General features: G+C 37.7%; 1 protein-coding gene across 1 annotated transcript in view; it reads right to left on the bottom strand.

The window, feature by feature from the left end:
• Positions 1-647: 647 nt before the first annotated feature.
• The window catches only part of LOC126272288 (eukaryotic translation initiation factor 3 subunit J), a 63,966-nt gene continuing 45,146 nt past the window's right edge, over positions 648-19,467 (bottom strand). The window contains exons 6-7 of the mRNA XM_049975048.1: positions 14,645-14,778; positions 648-1,749 (exon numbers count right to left, since the gene is read on the bottom strand). Coding sequence (XP_049831005.1) covers positions 1,693-1,749; positions 14,645-14,778 — 191 coding nt within the window. The 3' untranslated portion in view covers positions 648-1,692. The remainder of the gene's footprint in view (positions 1,750-14,644; positions 14,779-19,467) is intronic.

Genomic DNA, 19,467 nt, shown 5'->3' with positions numbered 1-19,467 from the left:
TTATTAATACTAAGGTATTCAAATGTCAACATATAAAATAATCAATGTATATAATTTCGTTTTCTACTTAATACATATTCATTTACCCCTAAATATTTTCTTATGCTAAATAAAATATTTGTGTAATGATCTCATAATTAGAAATGTTCCATACTTTTGTTGTCTCCCAAACCATCAGCAAACTATCAATATTTTACTGATTCAATCACCACGTCTTTTACTTGTTACAGCTAGTGTGTATGATTCTAGTAGTCAGCATATTTATACTGTGACTGCACTCAAATAACATGAGAAATATTTTCAGTTAATTTCTGATTACTAATATTCACACTCCTCCATGGGAAACCCATCAACAGAATTCCTGACACAAAGTATTTGTCAGCAACCTATGATTTATATGTTGTGAACATATCAGCAGTAAAAAGTATAGTATTTGTATTTTCCTATTTCTTTCTGGGTGATAAATTACCTTAACACAGAGCGCAGTACACAACTCAGTCAAGAGTATAAAGTAGTAAAACTTCAGAGGAGGATGATTAAACCATACCTGAATAAAAGTAGCTTGCTTGCGAGTCAGCTGGCGCAGAATGTGGACCACTACTGTATTTTAATGTTGTTGAACTAGTATTGGGAACAAAAGAAATATGTACACTTTGCAACCTAGTTCAGTTATTTAATAATGTTCTGTTATTAACAATACCAAAATATGTTTATTGTAAACTTAACACATTCACAACTTTAGATGGCAAACAAAGATGGAAATTAACAAGTTCACCCAAGAAGGAGTGAGTGCTCTTTAAGCAATGAAATAGGCCTTTCACAATAATTTTTTTGTCTATGAGAAGTCTCAGTAACTAGCAGCTGCGAAAACATTAGCAAGAAATTATAGTACAAGAGATCTTTCAATTGACGACACTTTACTAACTCAAAACTTAAGTCTAAACTTGAAAAAGCACACACTTACACAGTACATTAAAAAATGTGACACACTCGCAAGAAGTTCATTCTATTGCACAAATGCAATAATTTACAAATAATAATTCACAATATTCAACTGACAATGTCAGGTGCTGGTGGAAGGAAGACAGTGTTAGGAGACAATGACATTTACAAAATAACACTTTTGATGTGGCTTTGTATCAATGTCCATTATATCATTGTTAAATATTTAATAACAAAAACAATGGTCTATAATTTCATACTCTTAGTAGCAACATATAGAAACTAAATTAGAGAAATCGAAGTTACCAAGGGTAAAGATGGTCACACCGTCCGATCACAATAAACAAGTGTAACGGAAGTAAAAAATTGTAATCACATTGTCCACAATTCTTTTGGAAATAACTGATAATAAAACTTATCTTCTATTCATTTAACAATTTTTTTTCTAAATGACTAATTACATATCACAAATAATTTCTGTATTTTCATTGCTTTCAGAGCACAGCACCTGTATTCTTAGTCATGCAAAATTGTTTATTCTGTCAAGTTTCATTCAGAGGTTAAAAAGAAAGCTCAGAAAAATGCGACTCCTGTTAGAATAATAAATATCAACATGCAGGGAATAACCTACACCCACAATATCAGTATCACCAACTGTAGAAAACACATTTGTTCATGATTCCTATTCCTTTACTGTCCCACAATTGTCAAAGTCACTTCATAGGCAATGACTTCAAACTGACATTCACATTATATGAAATCATCATAATCGTAATCTGCATAGGCTGAATATTCATTCACAATTGTCTGAAACACAAAGTGTATATACAAATTACACAATGGCCATGACAAAACAAGTTTATAAATCATTCAGAAATTGTTAAGTTCAATTCAATTATCTCTTGTGGGGAGGGGGGGGGGGAGAAGAAGAGAGGGGGATAGGGGAGGGAGGCGAAGGCAAGGGGTGGGGGGGGGGGAGGGAAGAGAGGAAGTGGTAAGAGAGGGGGAGGGGGGAGGGAGGAGAGAGTGAGGGAGGGGGACGGAGGAGAGAGTGAGGGAGGGGGATGGAGGAGAGAGTGAGGGAGGGGGATGGAGGAGAGAGTGAGGGAGGGGGATGGAGGAGAGAGTGAGGGAGGGGGCGAGATTATGCTGAAAATAAGTTTATAAGCTAAGCAATTATATTAAACTGAAACCTTTGGATCATGCAAATATTTATTCAGATCACCAGTGTGAAACTTGTTCTTCATGTCTATCACAAAGTTAATAGTAGCTTGTAGGATGCACTGGCCTTGTATGCACTGATGCAAAAAAATAAAGTCCCCATTACAACTAAAATAACAATTTTCTGACATTAAAGGAGAACGCTCTGAGATGATGATGCAGAAACAGATGTAGCTCTCCACAATAGAGACTATGCTATTATTGCAGTAGACAATGGTCAGCAATCATATACTATTAGAGGTAACTGATAGAATAGTGCCAAAATAAAAAATAATTTAAAAAAGGCTGTGACGAAGGCAGAGGTAATCCATGACTCACACCAATGAAAAAAATACATGTTCAGAATCACAGACTGACCCTTGTGCATAAGTAGGTGAGTTAGAATTGAAGGGTGAGGAAATGCAGGGTAGCAATGTAAGGGATAGAGGATAGGATATTTTCAGGGACAGGAAAAAATTGTTTTACATTATGGCTCATTTTGTAAGTATCACACCTTCCTTAAATGCTGTGTTGAAAATGAAAATATACTCGTCAGTTACATAATATTCATAGACATTACAGATAAAATTTATTAGAAAAGAAATTATTTACGTTAAACACATCAAATTTAATAAATAAAATTAAAATAACTTTGTCACCATGTACTGTTGAATGATTTCCAAAGGAACACACTGTCATAACTTCAAACTTCTCTTCCAAGACTTTTATCGCTGATCTGTCAACACTTTGTACAGCTTGAAAACAGTTAGCCAAAGTTTAAACTTGGAAATGGAAGACTAACGGCCTTTGGCTCAAGGTCCAACTCAATAGTTTTCAAAGATCCCTTCACCTCTGCCTGCAGTGTTCTTCCCATTATATTTCTCAAAAGCTTGCTGGTTTAATCACCAAAAACTAATAGCAATCTTTACTTTTCACGTGGAATGCAAGTAATGATTTTATCCAACAATGGCAGATTTCTCAGTATCTTTGTGCAACAAACTGTACCAAAGACAACATGGTTTGGGGAGATCTTTACCATTGCATGTCAATTGAGCTTCACAGTTTTGTAGTACGCAAGAATAAATATGAAAAATCACAAAATATGGCACTTTAGCTGCACAAATATGTAAATCAACACGGTGCCTGCTCAATTTCGTTCTCTCCACTAATCAGAGCACAGGGCATGTGGCATCATGCAAACAAGTTTATGACCGTAACCGAACAGTGAGACTATTTATTCAATATTGCCATTTCGTGAATGAGGTTTGTGGTGACAAGACAGCCTATTACAAAGACTGGGGCCTATTTTAGGTTGTGATGTAATCAGGCAACGTGTCAAATTGCACAACCATGATTTATTCATTTGCACAACTGAAGAACCATGCTTTAAGTTTTCCATATTTAAACTAGCATATTACAAAATTTGTAGTTTAGCTGATGAACCACATCAAACATCTCAAAAAATAAATAAGTAAACAGAACAAATAAATACATTCCTTTGCTGTATAATAAGTTGTGCAAGTGTTGGGAATGTGACTGGAAAGGAGATCACTGGAAGTATATTTTCATTTGACATCACTATCACTTACCAATATTAGCAAACGGTCACCTTTACGTTTACAATATTTTTACATATGAATATAGGAAACTGCCAATTTCCAAATTACATCACTAAAAACCATAAATTTCTTTTTGTTATTTGCTTTATTGTTTACAAAAAATTTTCCTATCCTTAGGCATTGTTAATGACTTTTGAATGCATAACACAATATTTTAGAAATGGAGTGCCTCAAGAATACATACTAGTGGGGAAAGATAACACTGAAAAGGTCAATAAAACTTGTCATCAAATAAATAACCTTTGCAATATGAAAACAGTTCACAACCTGTAGTTAAACTGCTACAATACAGAATGCTTCTTTGTTAAAAACAAGATGCTCCTGTCACCAAAGCAAATGGACTAGTTCAAGATATGATGGAACAGATTGGACTGGTGGGGTTATAAAGTGACCAACCTGCGAGGTCATCAGTCTCTTCATACAATATATATCAAGCCCTGGGAAAATTCCTCACAAAGAAAAGACAAACCTTAATGAACTCTATTGTAACTGAGAATAAAATCAATAAAACCATGACACAGAAGCACAAGTGGAAGTGAGAGAAGGATCAGAGGGTGAGTTGTTCCACTCAGAAAGCAGCTGGAAGCACCCAGGACATGTCATGCAATGAAGAGACATCCTCTGTATCCAACCAGTGTTCTTAATCTGCCCCCCCCCCCCCTCAATTACAACACAAAAACTAGCAACGCGGACAAGTTGATGAAATATCAGGAATGATAACTACAAACGAGACAGTAAACAGATGTAAAAGAATAAAAACATTAAAAAGGTGGGGAGGGAAGGGACCAGGCCGGACCACCAAGCAAGGGCAGCCCAGCTGATATGAAATACTTATCATCCAATTTTTCAAAAATTATTAGGTTAAAAAATTTGATTTTTGCACTTCTTACAGTCTGATATCTTCACTCAACAAAGAACTGACTACTTTCTGTTATTCACCACACTTACTATGCTGCTTAAAATTAAGTAAAACATTGCACAAATTTTTTAAGATTTTGCAGTGGCATTGGTAAACTTTGTTAATGATTGATTTTGGTTCATACATTGCAGTTTAAAACTGAGAACAGAGCAATTGCTCATTTCATTTTGAGTTATTGGAATTTATATCCATGGACAGTTGTGAATGATGCAGCCATTTACATCCTTGGGCATCATGAATCATGTGGTCATAACAATCATAATTTTTCGTGAATGACTGAAGGTATTGAAGTGTTTTGCAAAGGACAACACACAATGACACATATTTGTACAATACATACTTGAAACCTCATCATTCACCAAGGTACAGAACTATCTTATCCACGTCTACAGATGTCCAAAGCACTGTAGGAAAACCAAATGGCGTGTGTGCAGCTAAAGGGTTAAGAAAGATAGACAGAAAGATGGGACTGACAAGAAGACAATGACAGTGAATACCACAGGTGATCAGGAGCATCAGAAGACACTATGCAAAAGCTTGCAAATTTTAAAAAGCTGAAAAATATGTAACAACAAGAAATAGTAGCAATGAGGGAATAATAGAAAATACGAATAAGATGAGTCCAGCCTTCAGCATGAACAGAGAGATTTGAAGGGACTGGCAGAAGAAACAGCCAACTCTCAAGACAGTTTTTGAGATATTCCATGTTATATGTTTGGTTAAATTCAAAGACGTGAACATAAACACAATAAAACAAAACAAATTATTTAGGAGACAGTACTTTCTAGCAAATCACACAGGAATCCTAAGTGGAATGGTTAGAGATGGACACACACATGCAGAAGATAACTCTTCAGTAGCATGAGGCCAATATCAAGAGAGATCAGATAGAAAAGACCAAGAAATGTGGGACATGGAATCAGAAAGAATATCGCTGTGTATGGGGAACAACCAGTGGGCAATTGGAAAGACAAGGAGGGTTGTTGATTTAATAGGGTGTATAAGCGGACAAGGATAAAAAATTCCCGGATTATTCCCAGATTTCCAGGTAAAAATTAATTTTCTCGCATTTGAAAATACACTTGTTCTGTGTTAAGTGGCAGTATATTTTTCCTCGGAACTGTAAAAGAAATAAATCCTTTGAATGGCTATGGTTTTATACACTGGTGTATAATTTCTCAGTGGTATAGAAAAATGAGAAAAATGGGGGGAAAGGGGGAAGGGGGCACGTTTTGGAAATATCTTTGATGTGTACCAACATGTACATTGCATATTTTCGTATTATGAAAGTATAAATGCGAATTACACCAAATACTGCATGTTACTTTCCGAAGCATTGAAATCGAGATTGCAATGGGCTTTTGTAAGGCAATCACAGCTCATGTCACGTGATATCGCCATTCAATGACAGCGGATATTCAGAGCATAGGAAATGTGATGTAGTCAGCCAACAAGAACATCGCTGTTAAGTGGTGCAAACATACAAATAGGAAAAGAGAGAATGGTTTAAATTAATACACACAGTGTTGCTCCAAGAAAAGCATAGTTTTCACGTATAATATTGGTCTCTCAGATTTGTGGAGACGTAGAACCACTGGCTCACCCCACAATAATACTGCTGCCCTACAGCAGCAAGAACAACTTTATCCTTACCAGATCAGTTCTCTGTAGTACAAGCTCTATGCTACATGCATTGTGTATACGCTGTGAGAATAAAAGTATTCGTAGTAAGTGACGGCAGTGCAAGTGATTATTTATCATCATAATTATCACACGCGCTCTCCACTGCCTATAGATTAAGAAGCTCCAAGAGAAGCTAAGCTTTCATATATAATGATTATCTCTTTTGCACGTGTTACACTTTTAGGGTACATCACACAAAAGTAATCTTCTGGGCTCAAAATTCTTCTAAATAGCTATTCCTCAAAGAGTTGATTTTTAAATGAGAGTCAAACGCTCTGTGGTTTAAGAAATCAGTTTCAACAGTTGCCAGAGAGCGCCAGATAACAGGCGTCACTATTCTTGTGCAGCTACAATGACGTAGGAAGATCATATGTTCGTACGTGTAAGAAATTGTGTCATAAAAGAAACAAGACATCAGAGGATACTCCAAGAGCATCGTAATTTCGTGAACCATATTAAAATGCGTGATTCGGCTTTAGTGCGCATTTGCATGTCCAGATTCCCAATGAAGTAGGCCTCGACCTGACATTAAGTTTTCTTGGACTACCAGTGCTCTATTATCTCAGGTTTCGTTTTTTATTGTGGGATAATGCCATATGTGCTAGAACATGAAAATGTGCACATGAAATGCAGCAAACAGTTGAAACTAGTCAGTAGCATGGAATTAAACACTTCGTTTCAAATAAATCAAATGCCTCAGCAGAAAAGATTTATAAAAGCCAAAACTCTTTAGCAAACAAACAATAATAACTACATTGTTCTGCAAGGCGATAAAGCTCGACTGTCAGAAACATGGAAATAAAATATGACATGAAACTAACAACATTCTAGCCCTTAGTAATTATGTGAATGTATTTTAATTCACTTGTAGCTCCTGGTCACAGAAATCTGTTTTGTTTTCATTTGATGTGAGAGCAGTAAACGAAGAGGAAATGGCAAAATCACTAAACGTAAACATGGGTCACGCGGAGACAACCCACCTCCGCAATACAACTAAGACTGCTCTGCGCATCTGCCTCAGATCTATGATATTTCCGAACCCCTGCCCCAAGCAATTGCCAAAATTTTTCAAAAAAATCATCTTTTCAAAAAATGTTCATATTGTAGCGCATATCTTTCTGAACAGTCTGATGCTTAAAACACACATGTTTGAGGAAATGTAAGACACGATATTTGGTCTTCAGCGTGCCAAAGTGCAGTACCATTCCTCCTCACATAGCATTCTTCTACTGCATGGCACTGTATTTCCCTCTGTGGAATAAAAATGTGTATATTTTGTAATGGACGTCATCAAACTATATTCACAACAGTGGGAATTAAAATGTCCTGTGGTGTCTCTACTGCTCCCAGTCGCCCTGCCCTCTAAAATAAATAAATAAATAAATACAAATAGTACGCAAGACTGGTGTGATTCCTCGATCTGATTATATCTATTTTGTCACTGTCTGCTAGATGAAATGAAATAGTTCTGTCTAATGTTGCAGCAGTTCTAACACACACTAAATAAACAAGACTGTTTTGGCACAAACGGTCATTTTTATAGCTCGACAGAATGTAATTCTAAAAGTATCACTACCACATGCCAATTAGGCCTACTAATAGCAAAAAGCTTTATGTTAGGAAATAGTTTCACATTTCGTTTATATGCTCCAGCTACTCAAGCATGAGACAGAAAAGTAGTAGTATGAAATTTTTGTGTAAATTTGTAATTTTCATATTCTTCCATAATTTGTGCGATGTCCCCGTTTCTTCTCCTTCCTCGTTCCAACGAACAATCTTGAAATCACTAATTCTGTAACTATTCCTGCCAATGTTAAGACTAATTCTCTGGTTAGCTTCACTAACCCTGCCACAATCACCCGTTTATTCTCTGGTTAGGCTTTATTATGTGTCCGCACAACATGTTTTCCGCACTAATCTCAGAATTGAACTTAGCAGCTGTTAGCTGGGGACTTTTCTGTCAAAATTTCATTTTCTTGGATACACCTAATAGATAATATTTAATCTTTCTTAACTGTTATTCCTGTTTGTCGTTTATTTGCACTCTGGTGGTCTAAATCTATGGATTTTGCTAGTAATTATAACAAAGCTGACCATTCGCAAACCCCATCAATCACATAACAAACAGCGATTCCCATTCACCCGTTTGGCTTTATTCCACTCAGCTCATATAGCTCTGTCCCCTTTTGTATGCAAGAAATTTTATTTATAGAAGCGACCGAGATTCCTCTGGCAGAGACATCACATACACTATGGATGCATTCCAAAATCAACTTATTATTCATTCAGAAATCAAATTGCAATATGTTAAAAAATGCTAAGAAATCAACAGCGATGTGTTTCAAAATCATAGGAATAATCCATAGACCAATATGCGTTGGATGCTAGACGCTTTGTGAAACAAGGCTTTTCCCCTCAAGAATATGAATTTGCCGCCACCCCCTTGTCGCTCGGAGCAGACGTCCAGGTTTGCGGCCCCCCCACCCCCCTCCAAGGCCTCTAGATCATGGCTTGGTGCGCATGCATGAATCTGTCAGCTTGGGCGCACCAGTAAAATTATAATGAGTAGCATCTTGCTGACGTTTGAATTCAAACATGTTTGAATCTTGTCACTGCAGCAAGCACAACAGCTACGTGTCTTCTAGGCAAAGCAGTGGAGCGCACGTGATGGCAGCTGTGAAATACTTAACATCTGATTTTACGAAAACTATTCGGTGAAAAAATTTTATTCTTCCGCAGCCTATAGCTTGATATCTTTAAACAATAAATGTCTGAATTTATTTTCATTATTCATCATACTTGCTGTGCTGCACGAAATTGAGTACGTGGCTGGACGAAAATTTTTAATGAATTTGCAGAGGTAAAAATCACATTGTGTAGACTTTCCATATGTTCACTTAAGGCCATACATTATTGAGCATTAAATGTAACCAGTATATCTAAATTGTATTTAAATTGAGACTGGAATGATATCTCTTTTCATTCTTCAGATATTGGTTGTTATATCCGCAGTCGGGTCGCTTGCGGTGCGTTCGAACCTTTCCTGCACTTCAGGAATCAAGTGGTCGTACAAATCATCGTATCTCATAAAAGGTTCAAGATCTACACCTACACCTACATCTACATCCATACTCCGCAAGCCACCTGACGGTGTGTGGCGGAGGGTACCCTGAGTACCTCTATCAGTTCTCCCTTCTATTTCAGTCTCGTATTGATCGTGGGAAGAAGGATTGTCGATATGATTCTGTGTGGGCTCTAATCTCGCTGATATTATCCTCATGGTCTCTTCACGAGATATACGTAGGAGGGAGCTATATGCTGCTTGACTCTTCGGTGAAGGTATGTTCTTGAAACTTTAACAAAACCCCATACCGAGCGTCTCTCCTGCAGAGTCTTCCACTGGAGTTTATCTGTCATCTCTGTAATGCTTTCGCGATTAGTAAATGATCCTGTAACAAAGCGCGCTGCTCTCCGTTGGATCCTCTCTCTCTCTCTTCTATCAACCCTATCTGGTACAGATCCCACACTGCTGAGCAGTATTCAAGCAGTGGGCGAACAAGCGAACTGTAACCTACTTCCTTTGTTTTCAGATTGCATTTCCTTAGGATTCTTCCAATGAATCTCAGTCTGGCATCTGCTTTACCGACAATCAACTTTGTATGATCATTCCATTTTAAATCACTCCTAATGCCTACTCCCAGATAATTTATGGAACTAACTGATTCCAGTTACTGACCTATTTTGTAGCTAAATGATAAGGGATCTATCTTTCTATGTATTCACAGCACATTACACTTGTCTACATTGAGATTCAATTGCCATTCCCTGCACCATGCGTCAATTTTATTCAGATCCTCCTGCATTTCAGTACAATTTTCCATTGTTATAACCTCTCGATACACCACATCATCATCTTCAAAAAGCCTAAGTGAACTTCTGATGTCATCCACCAGGTCATTTATGTATACTGTGAATAGCAACAGTCGTATGACACTCCCCTGCGGCACACCTGAAACCACTCTCACTTCGGAAGACTTCTCTCCATTGAGAATGACATGCTGCATTCTATTATCTAGGAACTCCTCAATCCAATCACACAATTGGTCTGATAGTCCATATGCTCTTACTTTGTTCATTAAACAACTGTCGGGAGCTGTATCAAACACCCTGCGGAAGTCAAGAAACACGGCATCTACCTGTGAACCCGTGTCTATGGCCCTCTGAGTCTTGTGGACGAATAGCGCGAGCTGGGTTTCACACGACCATCTTTTTCTAAATCCATGCTGATTCCTACAGACTAGATTTCTAGTCTCCAGAAAAGTCATTATACTCGAACATAATATGTGCTCCAAAATTTTACAACTGATCGACGTTAGAGATATAGGTCTACAGTTCTGCACATCTGTTCGACGTCCCTTCTTGAAAACTGGGATGACCTGTGCCGTTTTCCAATCCTTTGGAACACTATGCTCTTCTAGAGACCTACGGTACACCGCTGCAAGAAGGGGGCAAGTTCCTTCGCGTACTCTGTAAAATCGAACTGGTATCCCATCAGGTCCAGCGGCCTTTCCTCTTTAAAGCTATTTTAATTGTTTCTCTATCCCTCTGCCGTCTATTTTGATATCTACCATTTTGTCATCTGTGCGACAATCTAGAGAAGGAATTACAGTGCAGTCTTCCTCTGTGAAACAGCTTTGGAAAAAGACATTTAGTATTTCGACCTTTAGTCTGTCATCCTCTGTTTCAGTACCATTTTGGTCACAGAGTGTCTGGACATTTTGTTTTGATCCACCTACCGCATTGACGTAAACCAAAATTTCTTAGGATTTTCTGCCAAGTCAGTACATAGAACTTTACTTTCGAATTCATTGAACACCTCTCGCATAGCCCTCCTCATACTACATTTCGCTTCGCGTAATTTTTGTTTGTCTGCAAGGCTTTGGCTATGTTTATGTTTGCTGTGAAGTTCCCTTTGCTTCCGCAGCAGTTTTATAACTCGGTTGTTGTACCACGGTGGCTCTTTTCCATCTCTTACGATCTTGCTTGGAACATACTCATCTAACGCATATTGTACGATGGTTTTGAACTTTGTCCACTGATCCTCAACACTATCTGTATTTGAGACAAAATTTTTGTGTTGAGCCGTCAGGTACTCTGTAATCTGCTTTTTGTCACTTTTGCTAAACAGAAAAATCTTCCTACCTTTTTTAATATTTCTATTTACGGCTGAAATCATCAATGCAGTAACCGCTTTATGATCGCTGATTCCCTGTTCTGCATGAACTGTTTCAAATAGTTCGCGTCTGTTTGTCACCGGAAGGTCTAATATGTTATCGCCACAAGTTGGTTCTCTGTTTAACTGCTCAAGGTAGTTTTCAGATAAAGCACTTAAAAAAATTTCACTGGATTCTTTGTCCCTGCCATCCGTTATGAATGTTTGAGTCTCCCAGTCTATATCCAGCAAGATATAGAAACAATGAATTTTGGAAATGACAGCACGCAGAAAGGACTATTTTATCATATGATTTAACACTCAATATGTTTTTGTAAACGTGTGAGCAAAACGAAAGCAAGACTCTATAAATTACACCATGAGGTTTTGTCCAAATATTCACATGGCCAAACAAAGGGAAAGAAACAGGTAAATGGGGTATGAAAGTGACCAACATGAGGTCTAGTTTGATGCTTGAAAATAATCAGGGTAATTAATGAAAATATAATTAATAAGCTGAGGAAAAAATGAAATATTTCATGAAAATCTACTGCCAAGCTATGTAAATGAAGTGTCAAAAATTTCATCTGTTCAAGACCTAGCTATTTTGTACTTAAAAAGACACACTGGTGTGGTATTTAAATGTCAAAAAGGCTTCCTTCAAATAAAGTACGCGAGGAAGGCAAATGAGGAGACAGTAAGATCATGCTTTCTGAATAAAACTTGAAATTAAGAAATGAAAGAAATCCGTCAAATATTTTATGATGTGATTTGCGTAAAAGAAATAAGTACATCAGAGAAACATTCTACGCACCTCTGAATGATGCTCGAAATCATGAACAGAAAATGAGCTGCACCAAACGTTTCCCTAATATTTTTTATTTATACTTTTAGATAAATCATTACATAAAACTTTTGACTTTCTTTTCAAAAAATTTTTAAGCTTTACTTTTACAGACTATTTAGAGCAATTGAAACACTTGGCCTTAACAATGACTGCTGTTGAATTACGTTCGCAACACCAAATATCTCTAAAATTTCATGGGTCACTGTAATTTATTAGGAATTAAATGTGTGTGATATACTGGAATAGGTGTGAAGATCAAGGTTTTTGGCAAGCCCTTAAAAATATACTTATCGATGCAATGTAAACAGTATGCATAAATCTTAGTACACAGAATTGTAAATGAGTCAGTAACAATACAAGAATGTCTCGGAATCAAATCCCATACCGTTTCCTACCACGAAATCACGAACTGTAAGCGCTACCCCTACACCACAGCTAGCTTTCATTTGTTGGTATCAATCTGTGTACTTATCTTTGCATTTAGTGTAGTTAGCCATGTAGTAGTCATTCCTCCGCATTTATTGGCTGTTAAAAGTTCTTGATCATGTAAAAAAACATTCATATTTAATTTATTGATGAGATACTCGAATGCTCCTCTGCTCATTCACATGTATTCTAAGAATTTGTCTGGTGATCTTCGTAGTTGATGATATTTATGAAATTCTCCATGGAGGTACCTCCCTTTGTAAATTTCATGCACAGCTTTCCTTTTCGCTTTATTTTCTTAAGTAAACCTAATTCTGTAGCCTTACTCTCCAGCTGCAGTATTCTACAGGACAGGGAGGCTGTTTTATAGAAACAGATGGTTGGCTCTAAGCAGCCATCTTGTAGCACGACATGGTCACGCACACGCAGGACACCCAAGCTTTTGCCCCATGATGCTGCTTGTCGCTGGAGTGCTGTGTATCCTGAAGTTGCTCGCTGTCGCTCGCTTCTGTCGTTCACATAGGACATGGCCCAGCCACACTTCAGTAGCCAGAAGCGCGTGAAGGTACTACTCATACGCGACAAATGTTCATGCTCATGAGCCCACTCACAACTGCTCAAACAAATGTGATGTAAACAGCTGTGATGTCACGCTCATCAGAGGCAATTATGAAGCATTGCACAGTCTTCCTACAGCCTTTGACATATTTTGTTGGTGGCAGACACTTGTACGAGCATTGTGTTTTGTTGTTGTATGTGGCATATTTCCTTTGCAACTGAAGTTTTATTTTCGTAATTTCTCTCGTTCATGTTTTATTGCTGCAGTATTATGCTGTGGTAACAGGATACAGCCATATTCTTTGTTAGAGTAACAGTTCTTACCAGCCCAAATTACATAAATTTAACTGAACACTAAAACAATGGAATTCAACAAAATTCCCAGGTTTTCTCCTGGATGAAAGAACCCCCGCATTTTTTCCGGATCTCCTGGGTCGTATAAACTCTATTTAAGGAAGAACTGATCAGAATTGAGGATCAAGGTGGAAGGGAAGGAAAACTGGAGAAGCAAGTACACATCAACCAAGGTGTCAAAGATCAACGATAGAAAAACACACGAGAAGAACAGTGCGCCACCAGTGGAGCAGGAAAGAAGAAAGGATACAGAAGCTCTCAGAAGCAAGTTGGAAGAGGAGAATAAAAAGAATGAAGAGATTCTGGAAGGAAAAGTAGATAATGCAATCCATGAAGCGGCTATCCATGGTGCAACATAGGACTTAATGAAAGAAGCAGAATGGACTTCCATTGCCCATTTCCTAACCTGAAGTACTTAATGCTCTATAAAAACATACTTTTTTTCAATATTTCATTACCTTTTTTCATCTGACCTGCATTCCTGTAAATAGAGTGGAAGTTAGAACAGCTAAAATTTCACTAATTTTACTTATATCAATCCAACAACCTGAAATTGCACGTCTCTGAAAATATTAAAATTATCCAGTGACAAAAACTGCATTATTCATTTACTGGATGTATGCAATTATAAAATGAAAGAATTATGAATGTGATGATTTGATGATACAGGGATTTATATTTAGCTTCAGCAGATACATTTTCATAAAATGAAAATATTATACAGAGTAAGAGCTCCTGCATTTTTAATGCTACATTATCAAAATTTTACAACACAATACCACATATTGGAGCAAAAAGCTGTAAAGTATCAAAATGTTTACAACACAAAACCACATATTGGAGCAAAAAGCTGTAAAGAATGCATAAACATATGCAAAACTTACATTGTCACCCTCAACTCTGAGTTTTGCCTTTCCTTTGCCCTTCTTTTTGGCTTTGTCACCTTTTTCTATCTTTGATTTTTCCAAGAACATGTTTTCTATAGTGTTTTTCAGTTTCTTAAGATCTGTGCTGGACACTGTAAAAAACAAAATATTAAATGCATGTGATATCTAAACAAAAGATTAAGCAATAAAGCTAAGTTCATGCCAAGATGCAATTACATACTTTGCATTATGATTTACAGTACAATTTACGCCCAACAAAATTTTAACAATAATTGACACCAGCCCAGAACCTGTTTTAGCTGAAATACTATCAATATTTCTTACACTAACAATTATCAAGTTTACTTGGAACAACTATCAGATGTAGAATTTATTTCTGGTTTGTCATGCAACTGTTCTCTCTCTTGTTAAATTATGCTCTGAGGGAAATAGGCAATGAATTATGCAACTGCAAAAGTCACCCACAATTTAAAAATGCAAAGTATTAATAGGTGTGGGATTCATATTTCTAACTGCAGTATGTATTTTGGCTCATTTACAGTTTGTTCTGATCCGTTATTTTGAATTACTCATAATATGTGCTATAATGCTGAGAAAGTTCCATTACATATTTTCTAGAAGTTATTTAGTCATGAGACAGATAAATAAAATTAGTTAACACAATTATATATATCAAAATAATATCATCTAGGGGTAAAAAACACCATAAGCCATAGTAACAAGTAAATTTTTAAGTACAGGAACTCACTTACAAACATGATCAATGAATCAAAAAACATTTAGCACTTGGAGATGACTAGCAACTGTCTCGTGGAAATATTGTGCACTTTGCACAGCACTATCAACACTATGCCTGTGTAACCAATGAAGCATTTGTGAAGTGTCACCGAGGAGAAATAGGTTTTGAGGTGTCACCATGCCACCAAAGAGTAATAGGAATTTTCATATTTCTTAAAGAATCTATTTATTCACTAATGACAATTTTGTTCCCTTCAAAGTAATCCCCCCACGCAAACAAAATGCTTGTACCAGTACTTTTACCAATCTTGTAAGCACTTCTGCAACTCACTTTCCATCATGGTGTTCAGGTCCTTCAGTGAGTCTCTCTTTATTTCATCAACGGTGGCAAAATGACATCCTTTCATAGTTTTCTTTGGCATCGGAAATAAAAAAGAGTCACAGGGGTCATGTCTGGCAAATATGAAGGCTGAGGCAACATACTGGTTTTGTTTTTCACCAAAAAATCATGAATAAACATTGAAGTGAGAGCATTATTGTGATGCAATTTCCATTAGTGGTTTTGCCATAATTCTGGTCGTTTTCTTTGGGTTGCTTCACACAAATGGCACATAGCTTCCAGACAGTACTGACCGTACAACCAGAAGGCAGGAACTCATGATGCAATATCCCACTGCAATCTAAAAAACAGTGAGAAGAACCTTCACATGTGATCTAACTTGTCAAAAAACTTTTTCAGCCTTTGCTCCTCAGCCAGTATCATTGGGACGTCATACCCATATACCTATGTTTCGTCACCTGTTATAACCTTCTAAAGAAGTTCTGGGTGGTTGTTGACTTCATTTAGCAACTTCTGAGTGATGTCCAAGTGTTGCTGTTTTTGGCTGAAATTCAGCAATTTCAAAACAGTCTTGGTCACTAAACGTTTCATGCCCAAAACATCCTAAAAGATTGCTTGGCATGAGTGTAAGGATATGTCCACATCACCAGCAACCCCTCTGATGACAATTCAACAATTTTGCAGAACCATTTTCTATATTTCACCAACATTGTCGTCAGTAGCTAATGTGCTAGAGCACCCAGGGTGGCAGTCATCTCCAATGTGCTCTGGACACTCTTTGAAATGTTAATACCATTCGCAAACTCCTGTCCTACTCATAGTAGCCAAAAGCCACGGTCAACATTTCGATACAGTGTTGCAGTGTATTCCACTTTGCAAGCAAAATTAAATGCAAATTCTTGGCTCCGGAAAGACTTCCCTTAGGGGAAAAAAAGGACAGATGTACACTCGCACACACACACACACACACACACACACACACACACACACACACATGGTATGTGCGGATGTGTGTGTGTGTGTGTGTGTGTGTGTGTGTGGGCGCGCGCGCGAGTGTACATCTGTCCTTTTTGTCCCCTAAGGGAAGTCTTTCCGCTCCCGGGATTGGAATGACTCCTTACCCTCTCCCTTAAAACCCACATCCTTTCGTCTTTCCCTCTCCTTCCTGAAGAAGCAACCATCGGTTGCGAAAGCTAGCAATTCTGTGTGTGTGTGTTTGTGTGTTTTGTTCATGTGCCTGTCTGCCGGCGCTTTCCCGCTTGGTAAGTCTTGGAATCTTTGTTTTTAATATATATTAACACTCGGTTCAAGAATCATGAAAGAAGGTTGTATACCTGTAAGAAGCCTGGAGATACTGACATGTTTCAGATAGATTATATAATGGTAAGACAGAGATTTAGGAACCAGGTTTTAAATTGTAATACATTTCCAGGGGCAGATGTGGACTCTGACCACAAAATATTGGTTATGAACTGTAGATTAAAACTGAAGAAACTGCAAAAAGGTGGGAATTTAAGGAGATGGGACCTGTATAAACTGACTAAACCAGAGGTAGTAAAAAGTTTCAGGGAGAGCATAAGGGAACAATTGACAGGAATTGGGGAAAGAAATACAGTAGAAGAAGGATGGGTAGCTTTGAGGGATGAAGTAGTGAAGGCAGCAGAGGATCAAGTAGGTAAAAAGACGAGGGCTAATAGAAATCCTTGGGTAACAGAAGAAATATTGAATTTAATTGATGAAAGGAGAAAATATAACAATGCAGCAAATGAAGCAGGCAAAAAGGAATACAAATGTATCAAAAATGAGACCAACAGGAAGTGCAAAATGGCTAAGCAGGCATGGCTAGAGGACAAATGTAAGGATGAAGAGGCTTATCTCACTAGGGGTAAGATAGGTACGGCCTACAGGAAAATTAAAGAGACCTTTGAAGAAAAGAGAACCACTTGTATGAATATCAAGACCTCAGATGGAAACCCAGTTCTAAGCAAAGAAGGGAAAGTAGAAAGGTGGAAAGAGTATACAGAGGGTCTATACAATGGTGATGTACTTGAGGACAATATTATGGAAATGAAAGAGGATGTAGAAGAAGATGAAATGGGAGATATAATACTGCGTGAAGAGTTTGACAGAGCACTGAAAGACCTGAGTCGAAACAAGGCCCCAGGAGAAGACAACATTCCATCAGAACTACTGACAGCCTTGGGACAGCCAGACCTGAGAAAACTCTACCATCTGGTGAGCAAGATGAATGAGACAGGTGAAATACACTCAGACTTCAAGAAGAATATAATAATTCCAATTCTTTACAATCGAATGGAAAAACTGGTAGAAGCCGACCTCAGGGAAGATTAGTTTGGATTCCGTAGAAATGTTGGAACAAGTGAGGCAATACTGACCCTACGACTTATCTCAGAAGCTAGATTAAGGAAAGGCAAACCTACGTTTCTAGCATTTGTAGACTTAGAGAAAGCTTTTGACAATGTTGACTGGAATAAGCTCTTTCAAATTCTGAAGGTGGCAGGGGTAAAATACAGGGAGCGAAAGGCTATTCACAATTTGTACAGAAACCAGATGGAAGTTATAAGAGTCGAGGGACATGAAAGGGAAGCAGTGGTTGGGAAGGGAGTGAGACAGGGTTGCAGTCTCTCCCCAATGTTATTCAATCTGTATATTGAGTAAGCAGTGAATGAAACAAAAGAAAAATTCGGAGTAGGTATTAAAATCCATGGAGAAGAAATAAAATCTTTGAGGTTCGCCGATGACATTGTAATTCTCTCAGAGACAGCAAAGGACTTGGAAGAGCAGTTGAATGGAATGGATAGTGTCTTGAAACGAAGGTATAAGATGAACATCAACAAAAGCAAAACGAGGGTAATGGAATGTAGTCGAATTAAGTCGGGTATTGCTGAGGGAATTAGATTAGGAAATGAGACACTTAAAGTAGTAAAGGAGTTTTGCTATTTGGGGAACAAAATAACTGATGATGGTCGAAGTAGAGAGGATATAAAATGTAGACTGGCAAGGAAAGCGTTTCTGAAGAAGAGAAATTTGTTAACATCGAGTATAGATTTAAGTGTCAGGAAGACATTTCTGAAAGTACTTGTATGGTGTGTAGCCATGTATGGAAGTGAAACATGGACGATAAATAGTTTGGACAAGAAGAGAATAGAAGCTTTTGAAATTTGGTGCTACAGAAGAATGCTGAAGATTAGATGAGTAGATCACGTAACTAATGAGAAGGTATTGAACAGAATAGGGGAGAAGAGGAGTTTGTGGCACAACTTGACTAGAAGAAGGGGTCGGTTGGTAGGACATGTATTGAGGCATCAAGGGGTCACCAATTTAGTATTGGAGGACAGTGTGGAGGGTAAAAACCATAAGAGGGAGACCAAGAGATAAATACACTAAGCAGATACAGAAGGATGTAGGTTGCAGTAGGTACTGGGAGATGATGGAAGCTTGCACAGGATAGAGTAGCATGGAGAGCTGTATCAAACCAGTCTCAGGACTGAAGACCACAACAACAACAACAACAACAACAACAACAACAAATAAAGTCTCATCCTGTCTGTCAAGTCTCCATCAATCGAGGCCCTGGATGACTTTTCTTGGAACCCTTCTTAGATCCTAAGCCTTATCAGCCTCTCTTACTCCAACCTTTAACTCTCTCATATTTCAATGTGTATATGCAGACAAGGAAAAAGAATTCTCAGAATTTTCCTGGGGAAAACACACTTTTACC

This window comes from Schistocerca gregaria, chromosome 5, assembly GCF_023897955.1.
Source record: "Schistocerca gregaria isolate iqSchGreg1 chromosome 5, iqSchGreg1.2, whole genome shotgun sequence".
Lineage (NCBI taxonomy): Eukaryota > Metazoa > Arthropoda > Insecta > Orthoptera > Acrididae > Schistocerca > Schistocerca gregaria.
This window is presented reverse-complemented; position numbering and strand designations above follow the sequence as displayed.